This window comes from Pediculus humanus, genomic scaffold (assembly GCF_000006295.1).
Source record: "Pediculus humanus corporis 1103172107391 genomic scaffold, whole genome shotgun sequence".
Lineage (NCBI taxonomy): Eukaryota > Metazoa > Arthropoda > Insecta > Psocodea > Pediculidae > Pediculus > Pediculus humanus.
Window position 1 is genome coordinate 31957 of NW_002987017.1, and position 21164 is coordinate 53120.

General features: G+C 27.5%; 4 protein-coding genes across 4 annotated transcripts; 1 reads left to right on the top strand and 3 right to left on the bottom strand.

Annotated features, from left to right (window-relative positions):
• Positions 1-4571: 4571 nt before the first annotated feature.
• Phum_PHUM041000 (uncharacterized protein) lies at positions 4572-4930 on the bottom strand (the record flags this gene model as incomplete). Its single annotated transcript, XM_002423120.1, has 2 exons — positions 4572-4751; positions 4859-4930. 2 exons carry the CDS (start codon positions 4928-4930, stop codon positions 4572-4574), a joined length of 252 nt encoding a protein of 83 aa, XP_002423165.1.
• Positions 4931-8158: 3228 nt separating this feature from the next.
• On the bottom strand, positions 8159-9109 carry Phum_PHUM041010 (uncharacterized protein; the record flags this gene model as incomplete). The annotated part of the gene is made up of 3 exons (XM_002423121.1): positions 8159-8386; positions 8484-8600; positions 8978-9109. The coding sequence occupies 3 exons, from the start codon at positions 9107-9109 to the stop codon at positions 8159-8161; spliced, it is 477 nt and encodes a 158-aa protein (XP_002423166.1).
• Positions 9110-15832: 6723 nt separating this feature from the next.
• Positions 15833-16528, top strand: Phum_PHUM041020 (uncharacterized protein; the record flags this gene model as incomplete). Its single annotated transcript, XM_002423122.1, has 2 exons — positions 15833-16383; positions 16513-16528. 2 exons carry the CDS (start codon positions 15833-15835, stop codon positions 16526-16528), a joined length of 567 nt encoding a protein of 188 aa, XP_002423167.1.
• A 1954-nt stretch (positions 16529-18482) lies between these two features.
• On the bottom strand, positions 18483-19359 carry Phum_PHUM041030 (Microsomal signal peptidase 21 kDa subunit, putative; the record flags this gene model as incomplete). The annotated part of the gene is made up of 5 exons (XM_002423123.1): positions 18483-18533; positions 18612-18789; positions 18869-19018; positions 19092-19201; positions 19312-19359. 5 exons carry the CDS (start codon positions 19357-19359, stop codon positions 18483-18485), a joined length of 537 nt encoding a protein of 178 aa, XP_002423168.1.
• Positions 19360-21164: the final 1805 nt, after the last annotated feature.

Genomic DNA, 21164 nt, shown 5'->3' on the forward strand with positions numbered 1-21164 from the left:
ATCGTTTGTTGCTATTAAAAAAAAAAAAAAACAATTCTCGATTATGATAATGATGATGATGGCGATTAACGTCACAAAATTTCGAAAAAAAAAAAAAATAATAATAATAATAATAATAATAATTTTCCAGACGTTTAAAAAAAGTCTGGATGAAAAGTTTTTTAATTTTCATTAACTTAATTGATTTTTATTTTTTATTTTTTTTCAAGTTCTTTATTATTATTATTATCATCATCATCATCATGATTATTATTATTATTATTATTATTGTTTTTATTGGTCGTAAGAAAGCAGAAGAAGAAAAAAAAATTAAAGCGATTCATTCGAAAATTAATTATCCCGAAAAAAAAAAGGTGGGAAAAAAGGGAAAAATTTTCTTTTAATAAAAAAAATAATAATCGGTTCTGGTTTTAAGCGATGATAATAATAATAACAATAATAATAATAATAAATATTTTTTTAATTGTAAAAACGTAAGAAAATGGCGACAATTTATTTATTTATTTATTTTTTTCGTCTGCTGAGATAAAAAAAAAATTACGGTAAAGATAATTTTTTTTTTTCTCTTTAAAAAAAAAAATAATTACGAGTAATTTTGTTGTTGTTGTTGTTGTTGTTGCAAGAAATGATTTTAAGTTAAATTTTTCAAAACGTTTTTTTCTCTGGTAATTGTTCAAGGTCAAAGGTCAGTAAATCAAGTCTTGCATTTGTTTGATTTAATTACTCCCCTTTTGTTTTTTTCCAAGTCACGATTCACGATTTTTTCTTTTTATTTTTTTTTTTTCAAGTTAAATGTTTACGGATTTTTTTTTTGGTTGTTGTTTGTTGCTGTTGTAAACACGCGTGAATAAGGGCCGTTTGTCAAATGACCGCAAAACTCAGAATAAAACCATTTTTTGCTGTCGTTTAAGACGATAGAGAAATGAAAATGACGATGGGAGTTCGTTTGTCGAACAAACGCCCTTTTTTTTTTTTTTTTGTTTTTCGTAATCGGTGGTTGTTGTACCTTTTCAGGTTCGTATCAGATTGAAACTTTTTCAAAAAAAATAAAAAAATTCAATCAGGTTCGATTTCCGGTATTGGGAAAATTTTCGCGTAAAAAAACGTGAATCGGGTTAACTTTTTTTTTTTTATTTTTTTTTTGCAATAAGAGTGAGTTTAGTTACTCAAGTGATTTGTAATAGGTATTAATTAATCGCAACAAACAACAAACAACAACAGGAGCGTGTTGTTTGATGAGAAATCATCTAATAATAATACCGGTTTAGAAAAATCTCGAAATGAAAAAAAAAAAAAAAAAGAATTTTCGAAACCGGTTTGCTCTAATATCCGAGACAACTTCGTGCAAAAAAAATTCAATAAAAAATTGTGAAAAATCAAATCGATCAATCGATCGATCGATCGATCTCCGATCCCTCGAGAAATAACTTCAAACGAGAAAACTCTGTGAAAATTTTATTTTTCACTTTTCAAATCTCGTCATTCGTTTGTGTGACAGAGAAAAACAGGGTTAATTATCGACATCCGGTGTGTTTTCTCTCTCTCTCTCTCTCTATCTATTTATCTATCTCTATATCTGTCTCTCTCTTATCAATTCGACATTTAATCCGTGCGTGACCCTCCTTCTTCATATTTGTTTGACGTTATAATTTAAATGACCATCTTATAAGTGGACAATTTTTTTTTTTTTTTTTATTAAATGTCAAGGTAAAAATGACCGGGTCAAAATTAGGAGGTTATTAACAATTTTAATTTTTTTTAAAAAAATAGAAATCGATTTCGAACGCTTATTAAAAACGTAAATAATTAAGGGCGGTTTTTAAATGTCATTTTTAAAAAAAAAAAAAAGAAAATGGCGCGCACGACAAATAAGGTAAATAAATAATTCGAATTCGGTCACGTTCCTTTACGTAATTATAACGAAAATGAAAACGTTATGCAAACGACATTTTCTTTTTTTTTTTTGTTCTACTCCCTTAAAATTTATTTTTGAATTTTTTTTTGTAAGAAAAACTAACAAACAAACGACAAACGTTTGGAAAAGTTCGATTGTATCGATTATCGAAATCGTAAGATGATGAAAACAATCGAATTTCTTTTCCGGGAAATTCATAAGTTAAGAATCACGTGATCGCGAATAATAAAAACAGCGGAGGGAGGGAGGGAGAGGGAAAAAACTCCGCGAATCGCGATATATCGAATGTATCGATATATCGATCAAACGTCAATTTTGAATACGATAAATCTTTATGATGAAATTATAAACAAAAAAATGATGAAGTCATATTTTCATTGTAAGAAAGAAGGTCGCCATTTTTTTTTTTTTTTTTTGTTATTCAGAAAGAAGAAAGCTAAAAACAAAACAAAAGTTTTTATTTATTATTATTATTATTATTATTATTATTATTATTTTGTATATGAATAATTTTTCTTTTCTACGACTTTCTTTTAAGTTTCAAAACTTTTTTCTTTTTTCTTTTTCTTTAAATTCTCTTCTCTTTACACGATTCCGGTTCCACGTATAAGTTTTTTTTGTTTTGACTAATCGCTTACATAAAACAATTTTTTTTTTTTTTTTTTGTCAAAATGCTTCATCACCATCCTAATTAATTATTTTCATAGGTTGCTGATGATGAACTCAGGTTGTTTTTTTTATTCATGGGAAAGAAAAATGGCTGCGTTCGCGTTGTCACTTTTTTTTCCATCCATCAATGTATGTTTTTTCAAACAATATTTATATAATAATGATAATAATACAAAGATAATTATTTAACGTGGAATTACCGCGGCGGGTAATGGCTTATTATTATTATTATTATTACGATCGTCATCATCATCGTTTTCGCCACGGATCAAAAAAAAAAAAAAAAAAAAAAAAATTATACTTTTCATTCAATCGAAATATTATTTAATTTTTTACTTTTCTCATTTATACGCATCATAAGTGTTGTCATTATTTCTACAAAATTGCTTTGTCGTTATTTATTATTATTATTATTATTATCACTATTATTATTATTATTAACACACTTGAGAGAAACCGCGATCGTGCTCCTCGTAAATGTCCATCCTCGCATTCGAAATGAATTTGTCAAAACCTTTTTGTGTACCTTTTTTTCCGAACACGAGGGAAAAGCGTAATAACGGTTTTTTTTTTTTTTTTTTTAATGGCGGAAATAAACGGAAGTGAAATCGTATACGTGTAAATTGTATTACAACAAAGGTTCCGATAATCATTTCCGGTTTACCGATGGGTGTTTACACGATTAATAATAATAATAATTAATGAATCGTCGATGAATTTTTAAATTCGACGATGATAATAATAACGTCATTTTTTTCTTTTTTTTTTCATTTTCACGAGGTTTAAATTCGTAAATGTAAAAGACGTTAAAGTTTTTTTTTTTTTTTCCCCCCCGATCGTGGCGGAAAAATTATTCAAAATCTCGTGACACTACAATCCGTGGTATATAATAATTATTTTATTGACACGACGACGAATTTTTTTTTTTTTACTTTCGGTTCGAACTTAATTTTAATGGCCGATTACGTAATGAATGACGTCATCTCTCTCTCTCTGCCGAAATTTTTTTTTTTTTAAACGTGCGTTTGTTTGTTTGTTGTGTACCTTCGCGATAATAATAATAATAATAATAGTATTTACAAACCTATTAAAAATGTTTGTTGTTGCTCTTCTTCGTGATTATGAATTTTTCCTAATCAAACGAATCAAAAAACTAGTAAATTTTAAAAATATTTACCGAAGTTGTTTGTACATAAAAGAAAAAAAAAAAATTATTTAATTACGAATCGAACGTGACCCGAGGTTAAAAGGTCAATCAACAAAAAAATTTATTTATTTATTTATTTTTATTTTTTTTCAGATTGATCGAAACTCTATTGAGACTACGTGAATTTTGAAATGTAAAATAATTTTCTTTGACTAAAATATTTATTATTATTATCATCATCGTCGTCGGTATAACTCGATCGTGGAATAAATTTCTTCGTTTACCAAACTCCGTGAGGGTGAGTTAATAAATTATTATTATTATCATTACGTAAAAAAAAAAAAAAAAAAAAAAATTTTCGTATTTGTAAAACTGGTACCACCGGTAAAAAAGGGTAAAATTTTGAAACGTAAATTAATTACATAAAAAAAAAGCAACACGATTAATAAAAGTATTTGGATCGTTCGATAACTCGTTCGATATCAATATATCGAGGATTAAAAAAAAAGTTCAAAGGTCAATCACATTTAAAAAAAAAAAAAAAAAATTTCAATCACAAAATTACAGGTAAAATAAAAAAACGAAAAATTGTAAATTTCGACAAAAAAAATTTATTTTATTTTAACAAGTCAAAGTGTTTTCTTTTATTTTATTTCGTGCTGCTATTTATTAATTATTATTATTATTATCATTATTATTATCATTATCATCATTATTCATTATCATTATTTTATTTATTTTTTCGACGTGTCATTGTGTACTCAATTGAAAAATTAAATTAATCAATTATAAAACATGGCGAAAGTGTGCGTGCGTGTGTGTGCGCGTGCGCGTGGATTTCTATTGAATTTTGGGGGGTTGAGTGGATACGAGTCGTCTCGAGGGTACCCGATATAATAATAATTCTAATTTTTCCCTTTGGCTCAAAGCTTTCGGTGCTCCGTGTCCGGGCCTCCCCCAAAATCCTTGCCACGTTTCAAAATGCCTGTGACTTTCAACTTCTTCTTCCTTTAATTTTTGCTTTAAAAAAAAAAAAAAATAAAAAAATAAAAGAGGAACGTTAAATCTCTTTTTTTTGCGGGAGGAGGGGGAGGGAGATGGGGAGTAAAGAAAATTTAACAACTCACCAATTTTTGTTTTTCTTTTTCTTCGACTTGATGGCATAACTGACGAAAATATTCCGGTGCGGTCGATCCCATTTTTTTAAATTCGCTTTTGTTACAAAAAAAAAATAATAATAATAATGATAATAATAATAGTAATAATAATAATGAAGGTTTTTTAAAATCGTGATCGCCTTAAAAGAAATAAGAGCAAATTAAATTTCTTCTGACACTTAACTTTCTGCTACCCCTTCTTTTTTTTTTTTTTTTGTCGTTACGAAAAAAAAGATAAAATTTGAAAGTTTTCGCGCGTGTCAGTCAACAGTTGGTAACCCTTTTTTTGATTTATTTATTTATTACAACCCCCGAGTTTAAACGAATTTGGAATCGTTATTATTATTATTATTATTAATGGTTTTTTTTTTTTTTTTTTGCTATGAGAAAAAAAAAACTTACGTACTTGCATATTCTTGACATTCTTGTGACGTCAGTCGTCGTCAATGGATATTTTGTTATCATTCTGTGTTTTGCCAATAGGGGGACCAATTCGACTCCTCCCCCGGTTATTTTATACATTTGTTCCATTTCGTTTTGTTTGTCGTTTTCTAATTTTTTCAACATCAAATCCGTCGTCCATCCCTGCAAGAGAGTGAAAGAGAGAGAAAGAGGAAAATTAAAATTTTCATTATCGATGACGATGAACAAAAGAGAGAGAGAGAGAGAGACAATTAAATTTTAAGGTCGCGCTCGTCGATGGATGAAGTGAAGAAAATGAAAAAAAAAAAAAAAAAAAAAAAGACAAAAGAGGCATCGTGGCATTAGCGGTTTGCAAAATGAATTCCGTCGCACGACGATAGCCGTGTCAATAAAAAATTTTAATTTGGCTTAAAGTGCATTTAAATGATTTCAAATAAAAAAAAAAAAAAACAGAAAAAAGGGAGGGAATTATTTAAAATAATTAATTCCACGACACGGACGGGATCTTTGTTTTTTCTTTTAATTTCTTTTAATGCAGAGGGAGGGGTAAGAGGGGTAGGGGTAGGGGTAGGGGGTAGTAGTAAATAACAGAGTAGATACGAACAAACTGAACGCATCCCAAAAAAAAAAAAAAATCGTGAACGTTAATGGGTCGTAAAGGGAAAACATGATGTGATTATTATTATTATTATTATTATTATTATTATTATTATTATTATTATTATTATTATTCTATGCGTTTAATATGTTATTAAAATCAATTTCGATATATCGAAACGAGCGAGTCGGCGAGCGGCGGCGATATCATACACGGAGTCAGGAAATTTTTTAAAAAAATACCTTTTATCGTGTTTTCGGGACGGTGGGATGAAATTTATTACGAAATTATTACGTAATTTTTATTAGGTTTTTAAAATCTTAGTAATCTCGGCGACGTGTGCCGGGGCCCCCTCGTACGCTAAAAAAAAAAAAAAAAAAATTTGTTGTTTTTTCAAGTCGAGACTCTTCTTATGGCCCCCGGAACGAAAGAAATTTTCGTGGTTGTGAAATCGTCGTCGGTTTTTGATGATGATGATGATGATGATAGAAATTCTTTCGTAATTAAAGGTTTAAATTATTTTTTCGAGTCGCGATACGGATTGACGTTACTTTGCCGGTAACAAAACGTTTGATAAACAAAAAAAAAAAAAAAGTACTCCAGAAATAATAATAATAATTATTATGTTTAGTCACGTGGAAAAAGTTTGTTTGTTTGTTTGTTTGTTTGTTCGTTTGTTTGTTCGAGTCCAGTCTGACACTACAACTAAAAAGTAAAAACCGAAAGAAATTTTTTTTACCCGTTTTTGAAAAAGTCGTTGACGTAAATTTCGAAAAAAAAAAATAATAATAATAATAAGGAAAGTATTGAAATGAAGCGGGGGGCCGGGGAGAGGGGAAAGAAAAGGGGCGGGTTAACGTCAAATTAAATTATGTTATCGTTTAACTATTAAAAACGTGATAATAATAATAACGAAGACCGGACAGTAATAATAATAATAATAAAAGTTTTTTTCTTCGTATGTGTTGGAACGAAGGGAGGGGAGGGGGGGGGAAATTACGACGGATTTTGTATGCGAACGACAGCGAATTGCGTCTTGATTTGTTTTTGTTTGCACGACGACAGGATAACAACAAAACGGGAATGTTTGTCCAAAAAGCTTAAGTAAATAATTAATTTGATTAATAAGCGAATGATGACGTCATTTAATATTAAATGTCGGAAAATTTTTTTTGTTTTCCTAGTTGATGGATTATCGTGCAAGTTATGATGATGACGACAAATAACGGTTAATGATATCGTTGCTGCTGTTGCTGTTGCTGCAGTTGCTGCTGCAATTATTCGTGCGTTATGAATGTTTTATTATTATCATTATCATTATTACCATAGACGTGAGAAAATTTCTTCCGAATTTATTCGGGTTCCTCCATGTTCTTCCGCCAGGACCAGGTCGACCCCAGGTACATTTCGGATAGTCATCGAGTCCGTTGTATAAAACGACCATCAATATAAATAAAATAGGAAAAGAAAAGAATTTTGTTTTTTTTTTTTTAAAAAATTATGTTATTTTTCATTAAAAAAATTTAATCCGACAGAGAATGGAATGAAAAAAAACGTTTTGTTACTCTATGACATTGACAAAAGAAGTATTATTAATAAATAAATAAATAAATGCACCTTACGCTTTGTCAAGTTGAAAAAGAAAAGAAAAAATTTCTCCAGTGAAATTCATTTGATTTATTCGGGTTTTTCATTTACACATTATTATTATTATTATTATTATTATTATTAGCATAATCGATGTCGTGACGTAACGCGGTTAAAAGTATTAAAAAAAAAAAAAAAACTATTTTTTTTATTGGATAATTAATCATGGCTACAGAAAATTAAAAATAAATTTTTTTCTTTTTTGTTACCACTTTTATGGGGCGTTTTGGAATTCGAAACGCGGGGGAGAGAGGGAGATGGAAGGTGTGTGTGTGTGAGAGAGAGAGAGATAGAAAAAGATGTTTTAATCAACCGATTAGTTATCGAACCTGATATCTTAATATCATTTTATCATTGTTGGGGAGGTGAAAAAGTGATTTTAATATATAAAAAAACTTACTTTTTGTTCGTCGGAAGCGTTTTTGTTTTTATTTTCTAATTTTTCAATTTTTTTCTTTTTCTTTTGACAAATGATGGCATCTGTGGTTTCGTTGCGATGGTTCGCACCCACGTGCACGCACACGCACGCACGCACAGAGAGAGAGAGAGAGAGAAAGAAAAAAAGAAACGTTGAGAATTATTAAAAAAATAATAGAAAACGGTTACAATAATGATGATAATAAACATGGCGTACCTAATTCTTTTCTATAGTTTTCTTTGTCACACGGCGTAGATTTATATCTAAGATCGTTTTCTACGGCCCCCCTGGCTAAATCATGCATTTGAAATCTAATGAGGGGATCCGATTTGACATATGGTTGTAATTGACCGGTTGAAGTTCTCAAAGGTGCTCCGTGTCCAGGTCGTCCTAATGTCGTCACAGAATGAGGCTGGAATGATTAAATCAAAAAATTCATTCATTCATTCATTCATTCATTCGTTCGTTCGTTCGTTCATTCATTCGTTCGTTCGGAAAAAAAAACTTACGTTAATTTCATCGTTCGGTGTTTGTATCGTCCATTTTGTTTTTCTCAATGCTCCCGGCATGGGTGCACCGTTCCCTGGTTTACCCCAAGGATTATACGTTGCTAACATTTCCCAATGCTGACACAAAAAAAAAAAAAAATTTCGACAAAATAATAATAATAATAATAATAATGAGTGAATGAATGACTATTCGATTGAAAACTGTTGTGTACGATTTCGATGAAGTTTTTCGAATCGAAAGAAAAAGAAGAAGGAAAGAATCCGATGAAAAATGTTTACGCCTAAGATCCGCCTTTTTTTTTTTTTCCCCATTAATAACTTCCTGTCGTTCGATTAATATTTTTTTTCTTAATAATAATGATAATAATGTTGATGATAATGATAATAATTTTTCAGTTGACGTGATTCGTAATGATTACAGTAAAAAAAAATTTTTTTTTTTTTTTGTACCGAAAAGTCGCGGTTAAAATTTTATTTAACAAATTTTCACGTACCTGTTTTTTTTCTTCTTCTGCTAGTAAATTTTCACGTTTTCTTTTATTTTTCCAAACGGCCGTTCCTTCTTCGATTATTTTTCTTTCGAATTCTCGTCTCGCGATTCTCGTATCTGACAAATCGATAATCATTTCCTTTTTGTAATTTTTCCTTTTTTTTTTTTTTTTTTTTTTTGGGGGGGGGGTTAATTTTCATCCATTTTCTTATCTATGATACTTTATATATTTTATTCTCTGCAAAAAGTATTTCAAAGTATTTATTATTATTATTATTATTATTATTATTATTATTATTATTATTATTATTATTAAGAATTTTTTTTATTAAAAAAAAAAAAACCACTTTCTAAGACCTGTACCTGTACGGTTAAAAAAAAAAAAAAAAGAATTAAGTATGCCGAATCGTAAAGCACGTAGAAATCGTTTATTTATAAATTTAATTTTAATTTAATTTTTTTTTGACGCTTATAAACTGTCATTCATTATCGAATGAATTTTGATTATTATTATTATTATTATTATTATTATTATTATTATTATTATTATTATTATTATTATTATTAGTGGGAAAGAGAAAAGGTTTCTCTCTCTCTCTCTCTCTCTCGCATTAAAAAAATAATGATAATGATTAATCCGTAAGCGACCACGTATCCGTGACGTCTTCACAAGTTTTTTCAAGTTAGGTATGTTTAAAAATCGAGTTTCCCAAATTTCCCCCTCCCCCTCCGCCTCCCCAACGGATTTACACCCGGATTTATTATCATTATTATTTATTAATCGATGATTTCTTTCTCTCTCCCTCCTCCATGTTGTCGTCGTCGCAGGCAGGCCTTTTAACTAAATTTTTTTTAATAAAAAATTTGAAGAATTCCTGGGGGGTTTTTATTATTATTATTATTTCTTTTTTTCCCACGCGTGAATTTCACTTACTGAGTATGAGTTAATGATGACGTCATTAAATAATCCGCAAAGTTATTTTAAATAAGTTTGAAATTTAATGAAAAATCTCCAGCCCCGCTCCGTCCCCTCGGGTCGACGTTTTTAATTTTAAATATTTAAATTTGGGATGATGACGACGATGATGATGATGATGATGATGATGATTGTCACATTATTAATTATTAAAAAAAAAAAAAAAAAAAAATTTATTACATTGAATTTAATTGACAGGGTTTTCAAGTTTTCTATTCGCACGACAAAAAAAAAAAACCACTTTCATTTAATTTTGTGTCCCTTGAAAAAAGAACAATAACGATAATTAAAATGATAAATATTATTATTATTAATCATCATCATCGTTTTCTCATTAATTCGTTTTCGTTTTTCCTCATTCGTCTTGTTTACAAACCAAGACGTTTGCTATCGATATAAAAATGATAAAGAATAGAAATCTGATAACGTGAAACAAAAAAAAGGAAAAAGGAATCGATTACCTTTTAAATGTCATTTGAATTTTCTTATGTAATTTCCTTTTTGTTTTTTGTTATAATCTCTTTAAAATAAAGCGAAATCAATAAATTATTGATTGATTAATTGATTCGATCGATTTTATATTGATTAATAAAATTTTATTACTCTCGCGCCCCGCAAATCTCCCGTTATTATTATTATTATTATTATTATTAAAAACGTGTTGTTCGTGTAAACCCGGTTGTTAAGGAATTCGGTCGACTGACTGGAAAAAGTTTTTTTTTTTTTTTTTGTTTAAATTTTCCTTGTATTATTATTATCATTATTATTATTTTTCTAGTTTTTTATTCGATTAGAATATTTTCGCGGGGAGGCGCAGGCTCGAAAATATTAAAATCAAAACGGAGCCGAGGAAAAAAAGTAAAAACTGGAAAAACTTGTAGGGAAGAATGCAAGTTTGAATAAAACGAAACCGAAAGAGAGACAAAGAGAGAGAGAGAAGGAAAATTTTTTCTTTCCACAATTTTCGACTTGTAGCTAGCAATGATGGGGAAAATGGGGGGTATGGGGGGGAGGGAGAAAAAACTTTTTACAACTTTCGTACCAAACGACAGAAAATACAAATTAATTGATTAAATTTTCCGACGTTTAATTTTAAAATGACCGAATAAAAATATACATTTGTTATGTTTGACTCGTTCATTTTATGCTTTTATCACCCATAGTAATTGATAACTTATTAAACCGCGTAAATTTGAAAAATTTGTCGTGAGAGAGAGAGAGAGAGAAAGAGATTAATTTAATTTTTCACCGTGACGACGTATATAAGAAAACGATTATTTTTTTAAAAAAAACGTGGAAACAGATGATGGGAGTAGGAGGAGGGGGAGGAAGGAAAATAAATCGATTTTCCGGATGTAAAAAAAATTCGATATCTCGTTCGTAGTTTTCCCGCGATTTTTCAAACGAATGCATTCTCACCCTTACGTCAAATTATTCTCTCTCTTTCTCTTTCTCACTCTCTCTCTTTCTCTCTCTCTTTCTCTCTCTCTTTCTCTCTCTCTCTCTCTCTCTCTCTCTCTTTCTCTTTTTCTCTCTCTCTTTCTCTCACTCTCTTTCTCTTATTGAAAGGAAAAAAATAAAATAGGGAAATCATCAGCGCGTTGGAAAACAGGAAATTGTAAGGAGCAGAAAACGTTTAAAATAATAATAATAATAATAATAATAATAATAATAATAATAATAATAATAATAATAATAACGGAATAAGAAAAATAAAAGAAAATGGCGACGTAATCGGCACATAATTTATTACAATGACAAAAAATTTATAAACGCCGCCAAAGAAGTCTGCGAAAATTTACATTACTGGTGATGACCTTTAAACTCCCAACATTCTCTCGTAAATAATTTTAAATAATAGAAAATAAATTCTTCGATTGTTGATTTTTTGTTGTTGTCGTTGTCGTGTGTTAAGAACAATCGATCGTTGTTTGTTTGTTTGTTTGTTTATATTTTTGCTTGACATTAAAAATTAGGTCGCGAAGGTAAAGCGAAAAAAAAAAAAACAAAGAAAAAAAATAAAATAATTTTTTTTATGATGTTGTTGGGTGTAAAAAATTATTTGATGATCATTTTTTTTTTATATATATATATATGGAATTCTTTGGGGGGAAGGGTGTGGGTGTGGGGTAGAAGGGAAAAGGTAGGGAGGGAGCGATTGTAAGGAAAATTTCGAAGGTTTTTCTTTTTTTACCACCTTTTATTATAATTATATTATTACGAATCATTTATGTTAATTTTTTTTTTTTTTTTATTGTTCTTATCGTCAGTCATTTTTACATTATTTTAATGTTTATTTGAAATAATAATAATAATTTTAATAATAATAATAATAATAATAGATTTCGAGATGACGCCTATAAAAACTCCTTAAAAAAAAAAAAAAAAAAATTTCATCGCATTTGTTGCCGCCCTAATCAAAAATTTATTATTATTATTATTATTATTATAAAAAAGAGAAGAATGTCGGGGGCGATGGTGGCGGTGGCGGTGGTGGTGGCGGCGTTTGTCGTCACTGCCCTTGCCAAAATTGTAAACGTAAAAACACAAAAAAACCTGAAAAATAACCTGATTTTTTTTTAAATTGCGTTCAACACGTACGATCCTTTATCACGATGATAAATTTGCCAAAAACGCCAACGCGCGCGTACCAAATTTGTAAATTCGAGACCTAAGACCCCCCAAGAAAAACAAAAGAAAAGAAAAAAAAAAATTTTGGAAAATTTGAAAACTTTTTTTATGGAAAAAAAAAAAAAAAAATTATTGTTTTCTTTTTCAATTCTTTTATCCAGTTCAAAATCGAAAGTTTTTATTTTCAAGGGGGAAGTGAGAGGGGGGGTGGTGAAATCAATAAAAAAATAAATAAAAATTTTTTTGGAAATATCAAGTTTTTCTTTTTCGGGGGGGCGGAGGGTTTTCCCGATCAAATTTTAAGGAAATTTATTAGATTTTTGTCAAATTTAAAATACTTTCATTATCAGTTCGTTTTCCGATATTTTTAGATAATTTAAAAATAATAATAATAATGATAATAAAGTAGTCATTTTTTACGTTAAACGAAATTCAACAAGGAAGGGGTAGGGGAGGGGAAAAGGAAAATTTTTTTCCGATTCCGTCTTTTGAGCCGCGTCATCATCATCATCTTCATAATCACTTTTTACGAATATTTTTTAATTGCATAATTTTGTTTGTTTGTGAAAATCGTTTCCGCGTAATATTTTTATTATTATTATTTCATTATTGGTTTTTAATCGTTTTTTTTTTTACGACGACGACGACGACGACGACAATAAATACCAACTTTGAAAAACAAAAAACAAAAAAAAAAAAAAAATTTGCCAACATTTTTGCGCAGGGAGACAATTTTTTACCTTTAAACCTACGTCGTCGTCGATTGTCTAAAAAAGGTTTTTAATATTATTAATTATTATTATTATTACTTTTTTTTTTACCTCTCGTAAGTCGTTTTTCTCTCTATGGATTTTTTTAAAATGAAAAAATGGGCGGGGGGGAAGCGCGCGTCACGTTTGTAATATTTTAATTTTGAATAATGGGAATTATTACGTAAAATTTGACAGGATTGAGAGTTTGTGTGTTATGCGAATTTATTTGATTTTATTTCATTATTATTATTATTATTATTATTATTACGGTTTTAACGCTCTAATTCATCTATTAAGTATTGCGTCGTTATTCCATAGAGAAAATAAATTCAAATGATAAAAAAAGGAATAACTTCAAAGCGAATTGAAATTTTATTATTATTATTATTATTATTATTATTATTATTATTATTATTATTATTATTATTATTATCATTGCACATTTTACCTGAAAGCAGAATAAAAAAAAATTTTCATTTTATTTAATTCGATTTAAAAAAAAAAAAAAAATTAAATTAAATTATTTCGTAATGATAATAATAATAATAATAAAATGGTATCATCATTAAACCAAAAAAGAAAATTTCGTGCAAATTTCAAAATGTCGGAAACAATTAATTGCCCACGTGGTTTCAATTGATTCTCCAGATTTTTTTTTTTTTTATTTTCTCTTTCATTTGTATATTCCAGGGAAAAAAGAAGAAAAGACAAAAAAGGAAAAATCAGTTGACGGGGGGAGGGGGAAGGGGGGGAAATGATTAATGATTCACATTTGAATATCGAAGGGAAAATTTTTTTTTTTTTTTTTTAAAGTTGGTTATCCCGGTTAAAATCAGGATTACCGTATTTACAAATAGGAAGACTTATGTAATTTCCAGTACGTAAATTATTATTATTATTATTTCGTTCGTTTAATTGGAAATGTTGACTTTAAAAAAAAGAGGAAAAAAAATAGAAAAAATGTTTATATGTAATAATATTTTGACATCGGGGGGCCCCAGTCCCCATTTTTTTTTTTTTTTTTTTCCAATACTGTCGTGAAGTCACGAATTTCATTTTTATTTAAAAATAAAAAAAAAAAAAAGAATAAAATAAAATAAATTTTAAATTTTAACGGATTTCGAATGCGAGTGGAAAATTGCATGTTGTTGTGATGGTGGTGGTGGTGGTGGTGGCGGTGGTGGCAAACCTTATTCGTGACTGACTATTTCTCTCTCTCTCTCTCTCTCTCTCTCTCTCTCTCTCTCTCTCTCTCTCTCTTTACCAACATTATTATTACTTCACGTATGTAATACGTTTGAAATTTCACAAATTTTCGTTTCCGTTTAACTTTTCCCGCCCTTTAAGCCCATTCGCCGGAAATCGATGACGTCATTAACCGAAAAAAAAAAATGAACATTTCCGGTCTATGATAAATGAATTCAAAACGAAAAAAATCAACGTAAAATTATCGTTCGAATTAATTATCTATGAAAATTATTTATTTATTTGTTGTTTGTTTGTTTTGTCGTTTGTTTGTTTGTTTGTCGTTTGTTGTTGTTGTTGTTTTTCATTAAAAACGTTGCGTAATTAGGCCCCCAGGGTAAAAAAAAAATATATATAAAATTATTTATTACTACATTTTCCCTCGCGAGAAAAAAAAACGTTTTAATCATTCAACTACTATTGCGATAATAATAATTAATCGAATCCGTTTTGAAATTATTAATCGATTAATCGAAATCTCGTCAATGGTTATCGATAGTAACGATCGAGAGGCGGAAAAAAAAAATATATATAAAAAAAAAAAATTAAAACATCGACCTTCGATGACCTTTTTTTTTTTTTTACTACACTTAGGCGATTTTTTTTTTTTTTTTTTTTTTTATTTCGATTCGAGTACGTTTTCGATTTCGATTTCGATTTCGATACGCTAACGAGTTGTCGATAAAAGAAAGTTTTTTTTTTTATATTTTTGTTTAATTGCTGAATAGTTTTTAATTGAAAATCGTTAATCGATAATTAATAAATTTTTTTTTTATTTTTTTTTATAAAAGCCTATATACGTTGTTATCATAATCGATCGATCGATCGATCTATCGATTATTAATTTTTAATGTTTTTTTTTTCAGTCATTATCATTTTTGTGTTTTATTAAATGCGAATATAAATAATAATAATAAAAAAAAAAAAGTCGTTTGAAAACAATTTGACGGTTAATTAAAATTAGTTTGAGTGAAATCGACATCATTAGCAGACGAAATTTTATTTTTTTTTAATTTTTTTTTTTTTTTGATGAAGATGAAAAGGATGTCTGGAACGTGTGTGAATATAAAACATCACGTGATCCTCTGTGTTGTTTTTTTAATTTTAATTGTAATTTTATTTATTATTATTATTTATTTTATTTTAATTCGCGACTGTGGAGTGAGAGAGAGAGAGAGAGAGAGAGAGATTACAAAAAAATAATAATAATAATTTCAAACGTTTTAATTTTTATTTTTAATAGGGAGTCGAGGAAATGTCTGGAAAACAATTGCAAACGTTTTTATATTTTGCTTACGGGAGCAACTTGTTGGGACAGAGAATCCTTTTGCAAAATCCAACGGCCGTACGAAGAGGAATCGGAAAATTAAACGATCACAGATTGGATTTTAATTATTATTCGAAAAGGTGGGGAGGTTGTTCGGCGACGGTCGTGCCGCACGTCGGAAAACACGTTTGGGGAGCCGTTTGGGAAATCGATAAGTCTCAAATGGATAATTTGGACAAGCAAGAGGGAGTCGATGCTAAAATATACGAAGCCGTTCAAGTCGACGTCGTGTCGGGGGGTCACGATAATAACGAAATACTCGATTGCAGAGTTTACAAGCTACTGGATCAACCCGATCCGTACGAAACGGCGAGCAAACTTCCGGAAAGCAGAAGACCCTCGAGAGTTTATCTCGAAACGATACTCCAGGGAGCTATCGAATCGAAACTACCAAACGATTATTTCGATTTTTTGAAATGTTTTCCACACAACGGATTTTCCGGTCCGGTCGAAGTCCCCGGTTTGAACATAACGTTCACGTGGACAGAAGAAAGATGATGATGATAATGATAATGATAATGATGATGGAGGAGGGTGTGATCAATTCGTATAAAATTCGGTAAATTTCTTTTCTTTTTTTTTTTTAACAATTTTATGTATTTTGATAGAGAAAAATGGGGATGAAGGGGAGGGGAGTGGGAGGAGGGGTAGAAGGATAGAAATACACCCTCGTAAATAATATTAATAATATTTTCCTGCAGTAAAAAAAAAAAAAAAAAATAGAAGTTTCAGTTGATGATTGCAGTCATTATATTATCTTGGGTTAGAACGCATTCAATCATTATTATCATTATTATCGTTAATAAAAATAAATAAATAATTTTTTTTTTAAAATAAATTTATGTAAATTGTCAATAAAATGTTTTTAAAATAAATAAAATTTTGTTTTTTTTTTTTCTTCTGCTTTTTTACATAAAAAAAAAAAAATATTTGACATGCAAACCAAAAAAAAAATGGATGAAAGTTTAAAATTAAATGATTTATAATATTATTATTATTATCTTTAATTTTTTTTATTTTATTTATAAATAGGTTGTCCTTGTCGTCGTCGTCGTTTGTTATTGTTGTTTGTTATTTAATGATTAAATGACAATCGAATGAACGATTTACTGTTGAACAACATGATGAAAAAGACACAACAACAACAAATAAGTAAGAAAATTTTACAAATTAAACATCAAATCGTCGTATGCAGTTATAATATTTATTATTATTATTATCATCCTTTAATCTTATCGTATTATTATTATTATTATTACACGTGATTTGTCTGAAATATCAAAATACAATCAAATTTAAAACCTTATAATATTATTAGTAAATCAGTCCTTTTGTTGACATGTCTCTCTCTCTCTCTCGCTCTCTCTTTAATATCGATTTGATTTTATTAAATTAAAACTACCATGGATAATAATAATGATGATAATAATAATAATAATAAATACTCGTCATTTAAAGGATTTACATTTATACTGCGTCTTGTTTTTTTTTTTAATCTTAATCTTGGGTTATCATTTCTTTTCGATCTTTATTATTATTATTATTATTATCATTTATATATATATATATATATGTATTTAAATATCTCGTTTTAAAACAACATTTGAGTTTATCGAAATTATTAAACGATAAAATATTTTATTAAAAAAATAATAATAATAATAATAATAACTTATCGGTAATTTTTTTACGCGGGATGACGTTTGAAAGTTTTTTAACGTATTTTAAGTACGTATAAAATCCAATAGATGGCATTGCAGTAAATTTTTTTTATTTTAATGACGTATCTCCGTCGTTGAAGTTTGTAGTATCTGTCATTGTAGTTCCTTCAAAAAAAAGGAAAATTGAACAATTTTGGGGGGGCTTTAATACCATATTTCAATTCAACGGCTCCATTATTTTAATAATTTGAATTTACAATAAAAAAAAAAAAAATTTTCGATTCAGTTTTTCGTAATCATTTATTTAATTATTTATTTTTTTTTTTTTTACTTGAAAATTTACATAAAAATTATTAAACTGATTTTTTTTTTAATTTTTTTGTTTTTTTTTTTTTAATAAAGAAAAAATTAAATTACATCGATTACAATTCCCAAAATTAATAATTAAAAAATGATGATGATAACATTTTACCAAAAAACAAAAAAAAGTTTCACAATAATCGAGAGCCTTATTAACATTTAAAAAAAAAAATTAATAATAATAATAATAATAAATAAAAATATACCCGAGAAAAAAAATAATAAAAAAAAAAAATTTAATTACCAGACTTTTATAATAATAATAATTAAAATACTTAAAAATATCTAATAAAATGTAATAATAAGTTCTACAATTATTAGTAATAACCACTCATCACAAAATGTACTCTGACACAAATAATAAATTAAAAATTTAATGCTGTTTGCCCTTTTTTTTTTTTACAAAAAGACATATGGGATCTTATTTTTTTTAAATGAAATCTTTCCTTTTATACATGAATTAAATATTTTTGGAATTTTATTTATTCCATGAGAGAAATGAAAAAATTCCAAAATTTTTATTCCGACCATCGATGATTCTATTATAAATTTTTTTCTTATTCTCGATGAGCCAAAACATAAAATCCGAGGCATGCTAACACAGCATACTGTAATAAAAATGTAAATTATACTTATTGTTGTCGATAACATACCTTTATTATACCTTGTTGATAATATCAGCATACCTTTAACTTTGGATATTCATTCATATAAATGGTAACCATACCCACATAGGGTAAAAACCCTCTCGCTCTTCCTACGACATCATTTTTAGTTAACCATAACTGACCTGGAGCATAAAGTCCCCTATCATCGACATTATTATTATCCCCTTTTGTCAAAAATTTTACTGTACCATTTTTTCTGTAACAAGAACAATCATTGAATCAAATGGCACTAATAATAATAATAATGATAAAACTTGCAAAAATATTATAAATACTTTTCGTGAAGCTTAATAACTCTATGAACTATTGGAATATCTCTGCCCTCAACTTTGAATACGACTATATCACCTACACGTACAGGTTCATCTTGAAAATTAGTTAGAAAAAGAATGTCACCTCTGTGAAAAGCAGGTTCCATACTACCACTGTAAAAATAATAAAGAAGTTTAAAATATTGAAGAATTAAAAAAAAAAATTTTCCTCTACACAAAAATATACCTAAGAACTACAACAATAGGACTTTGACTTCCTGTAACAACCATTAATCCTTTCCAAATCATTAATGCGGAAGAAACCATCATACCAAAGCTTAATAATTGGTACAAGAACTGAAATAACAAATGGGAATATTCGTTTTTGTAACGTATCTTAATAAAAACATGAAAACTGGTAAAAGGTCGATGAAAAAAAAAAAATGATTAATTATAAAAAAATTCACCTGCCGCACGTTCATGCTTTTCAAATCATTAAACATATCTTGTAGCATTTTGCACGTTTAATTTTCAACTTTTATGTCATTCAAAAAATTTAAAAATAATTATATTGAAGTGAGTCCACATTTACAAAAAGACACGTAGGTTTCGTATATATAAATATTTTAGGGCCCCGAAAATTCCGGAAACGCGGCATTTTAAATAGATACCATTGATGATAATTTATGTATTTTTGTATGTCTTTAAACGTTTTTTTGTTTTTTAAAATGAAAATCAGTGGTTGTAAATTTCACATTCACATTTAAAGTTAATTTTTAAAAAAAACTCTACAATGTGTTTTAATTATAAAGTGGTAATTTTTTTAATTTTGTTTAAAACAATAAAAGGAAAACCTGATGATCAACTTTGAGGTAAATAATTGAATTTTTTTTTTGTTACAACATAAAATCTTTTAAAAAATTTTATCTGAGTCAGTTAAACACACAAACACGCTTATATATGAAAAGATTTTTACAAATTTTAAACAAAAGTAATCCCCCTAATTTCAAAAATTTTAATATGGATATGAAATCAATTACATTTATCAATACATGTAATCATGTGAAGAATTTAAAACAAACACTTAAAATTTAAATTAAAATAACTTTTTTTTATTTTTTATTTTTGTTAAAAGTTTATTTAATAATTTCAAAATAATAAATTACAACATAAATATTATATAAATAAATATTTATTTAACATTAAGCAAATTAAATAATATCAATTTTTATTTCTTGTACTTTTATCGTTATTTCTCTCTCTCTTACTTTTACAAGTATTTAAATCGATACAAACAACAAATTCATTATTCGATTATATATAATATATAACATACACAATTATTTATCATAAATAATTAAATAAATTAATTAAAATAAAAATTCCAAAAAAACAAAAAACACATTTTTTTTTTTTTTTTTTCAATGCAAAGTCTTTAAATCGCAGTTACGAATAAATAAAAAAAAAAAACTTTTTATTAATAATAAAAAACTAAATAAACAAAACAAAATATATATTATTGTAAATAGACAGTGCTATAATAATAATAATAATAATGCATAACATCATAATTTTTCAATGGGAAAAAATAAAAATAATAATTTTTAATAAATATTGATAAATTATAACTAGGAAGAGCACATTGACTAGTTTTCCTTTTTAATTTTTTTTTTTCAAATTCATAATTTTTTAAAAAATAAAAAAATTACAAACTAATTAATATATATATAAATAAAAATAAATTTTTTTTTTTTTTTTTTTTTACCCGAGCATTTTTAATTTCATATTTTGTATATATATAATAACGATTAACATTTGCATAAAATTTTCTTCTTTTCAATTAAGCTTAACATTTTTTAAACACAAATAATCAATCAGTCGCACAAAATTTTTCAAAATAAAAACTTTCAAGGGAGGTTTTGTCTTCTGCTTACATTTCTTTCGCTTCCACATAACATATAATCTGAATAATGAAAGAAAGAAACCAAGCAAAACTTTGAATAGCAAACAAACAAAGTCAGATGATAAATTTCAACTCCTCCTTCTTTTTATTTAAATAAATAAATAATAAATAAAAAAAAACTCAACAAAATAAAATATTTTATCGTATTATAATTAAACGATAAACGTAAAACTTTTCATAAGACATAATAAATATTATTATTATTATTCTTTAATAATAATAAAAAAAAAAATAAATGAAACGTAACGTAAATTATTATTATTATTATGATATTTATTGTTTAGCAAGTTAGCTGCCTTATATAATAATGATTTCACAACGTACAACAATCAATCAAATATTTATCATCATTATTAT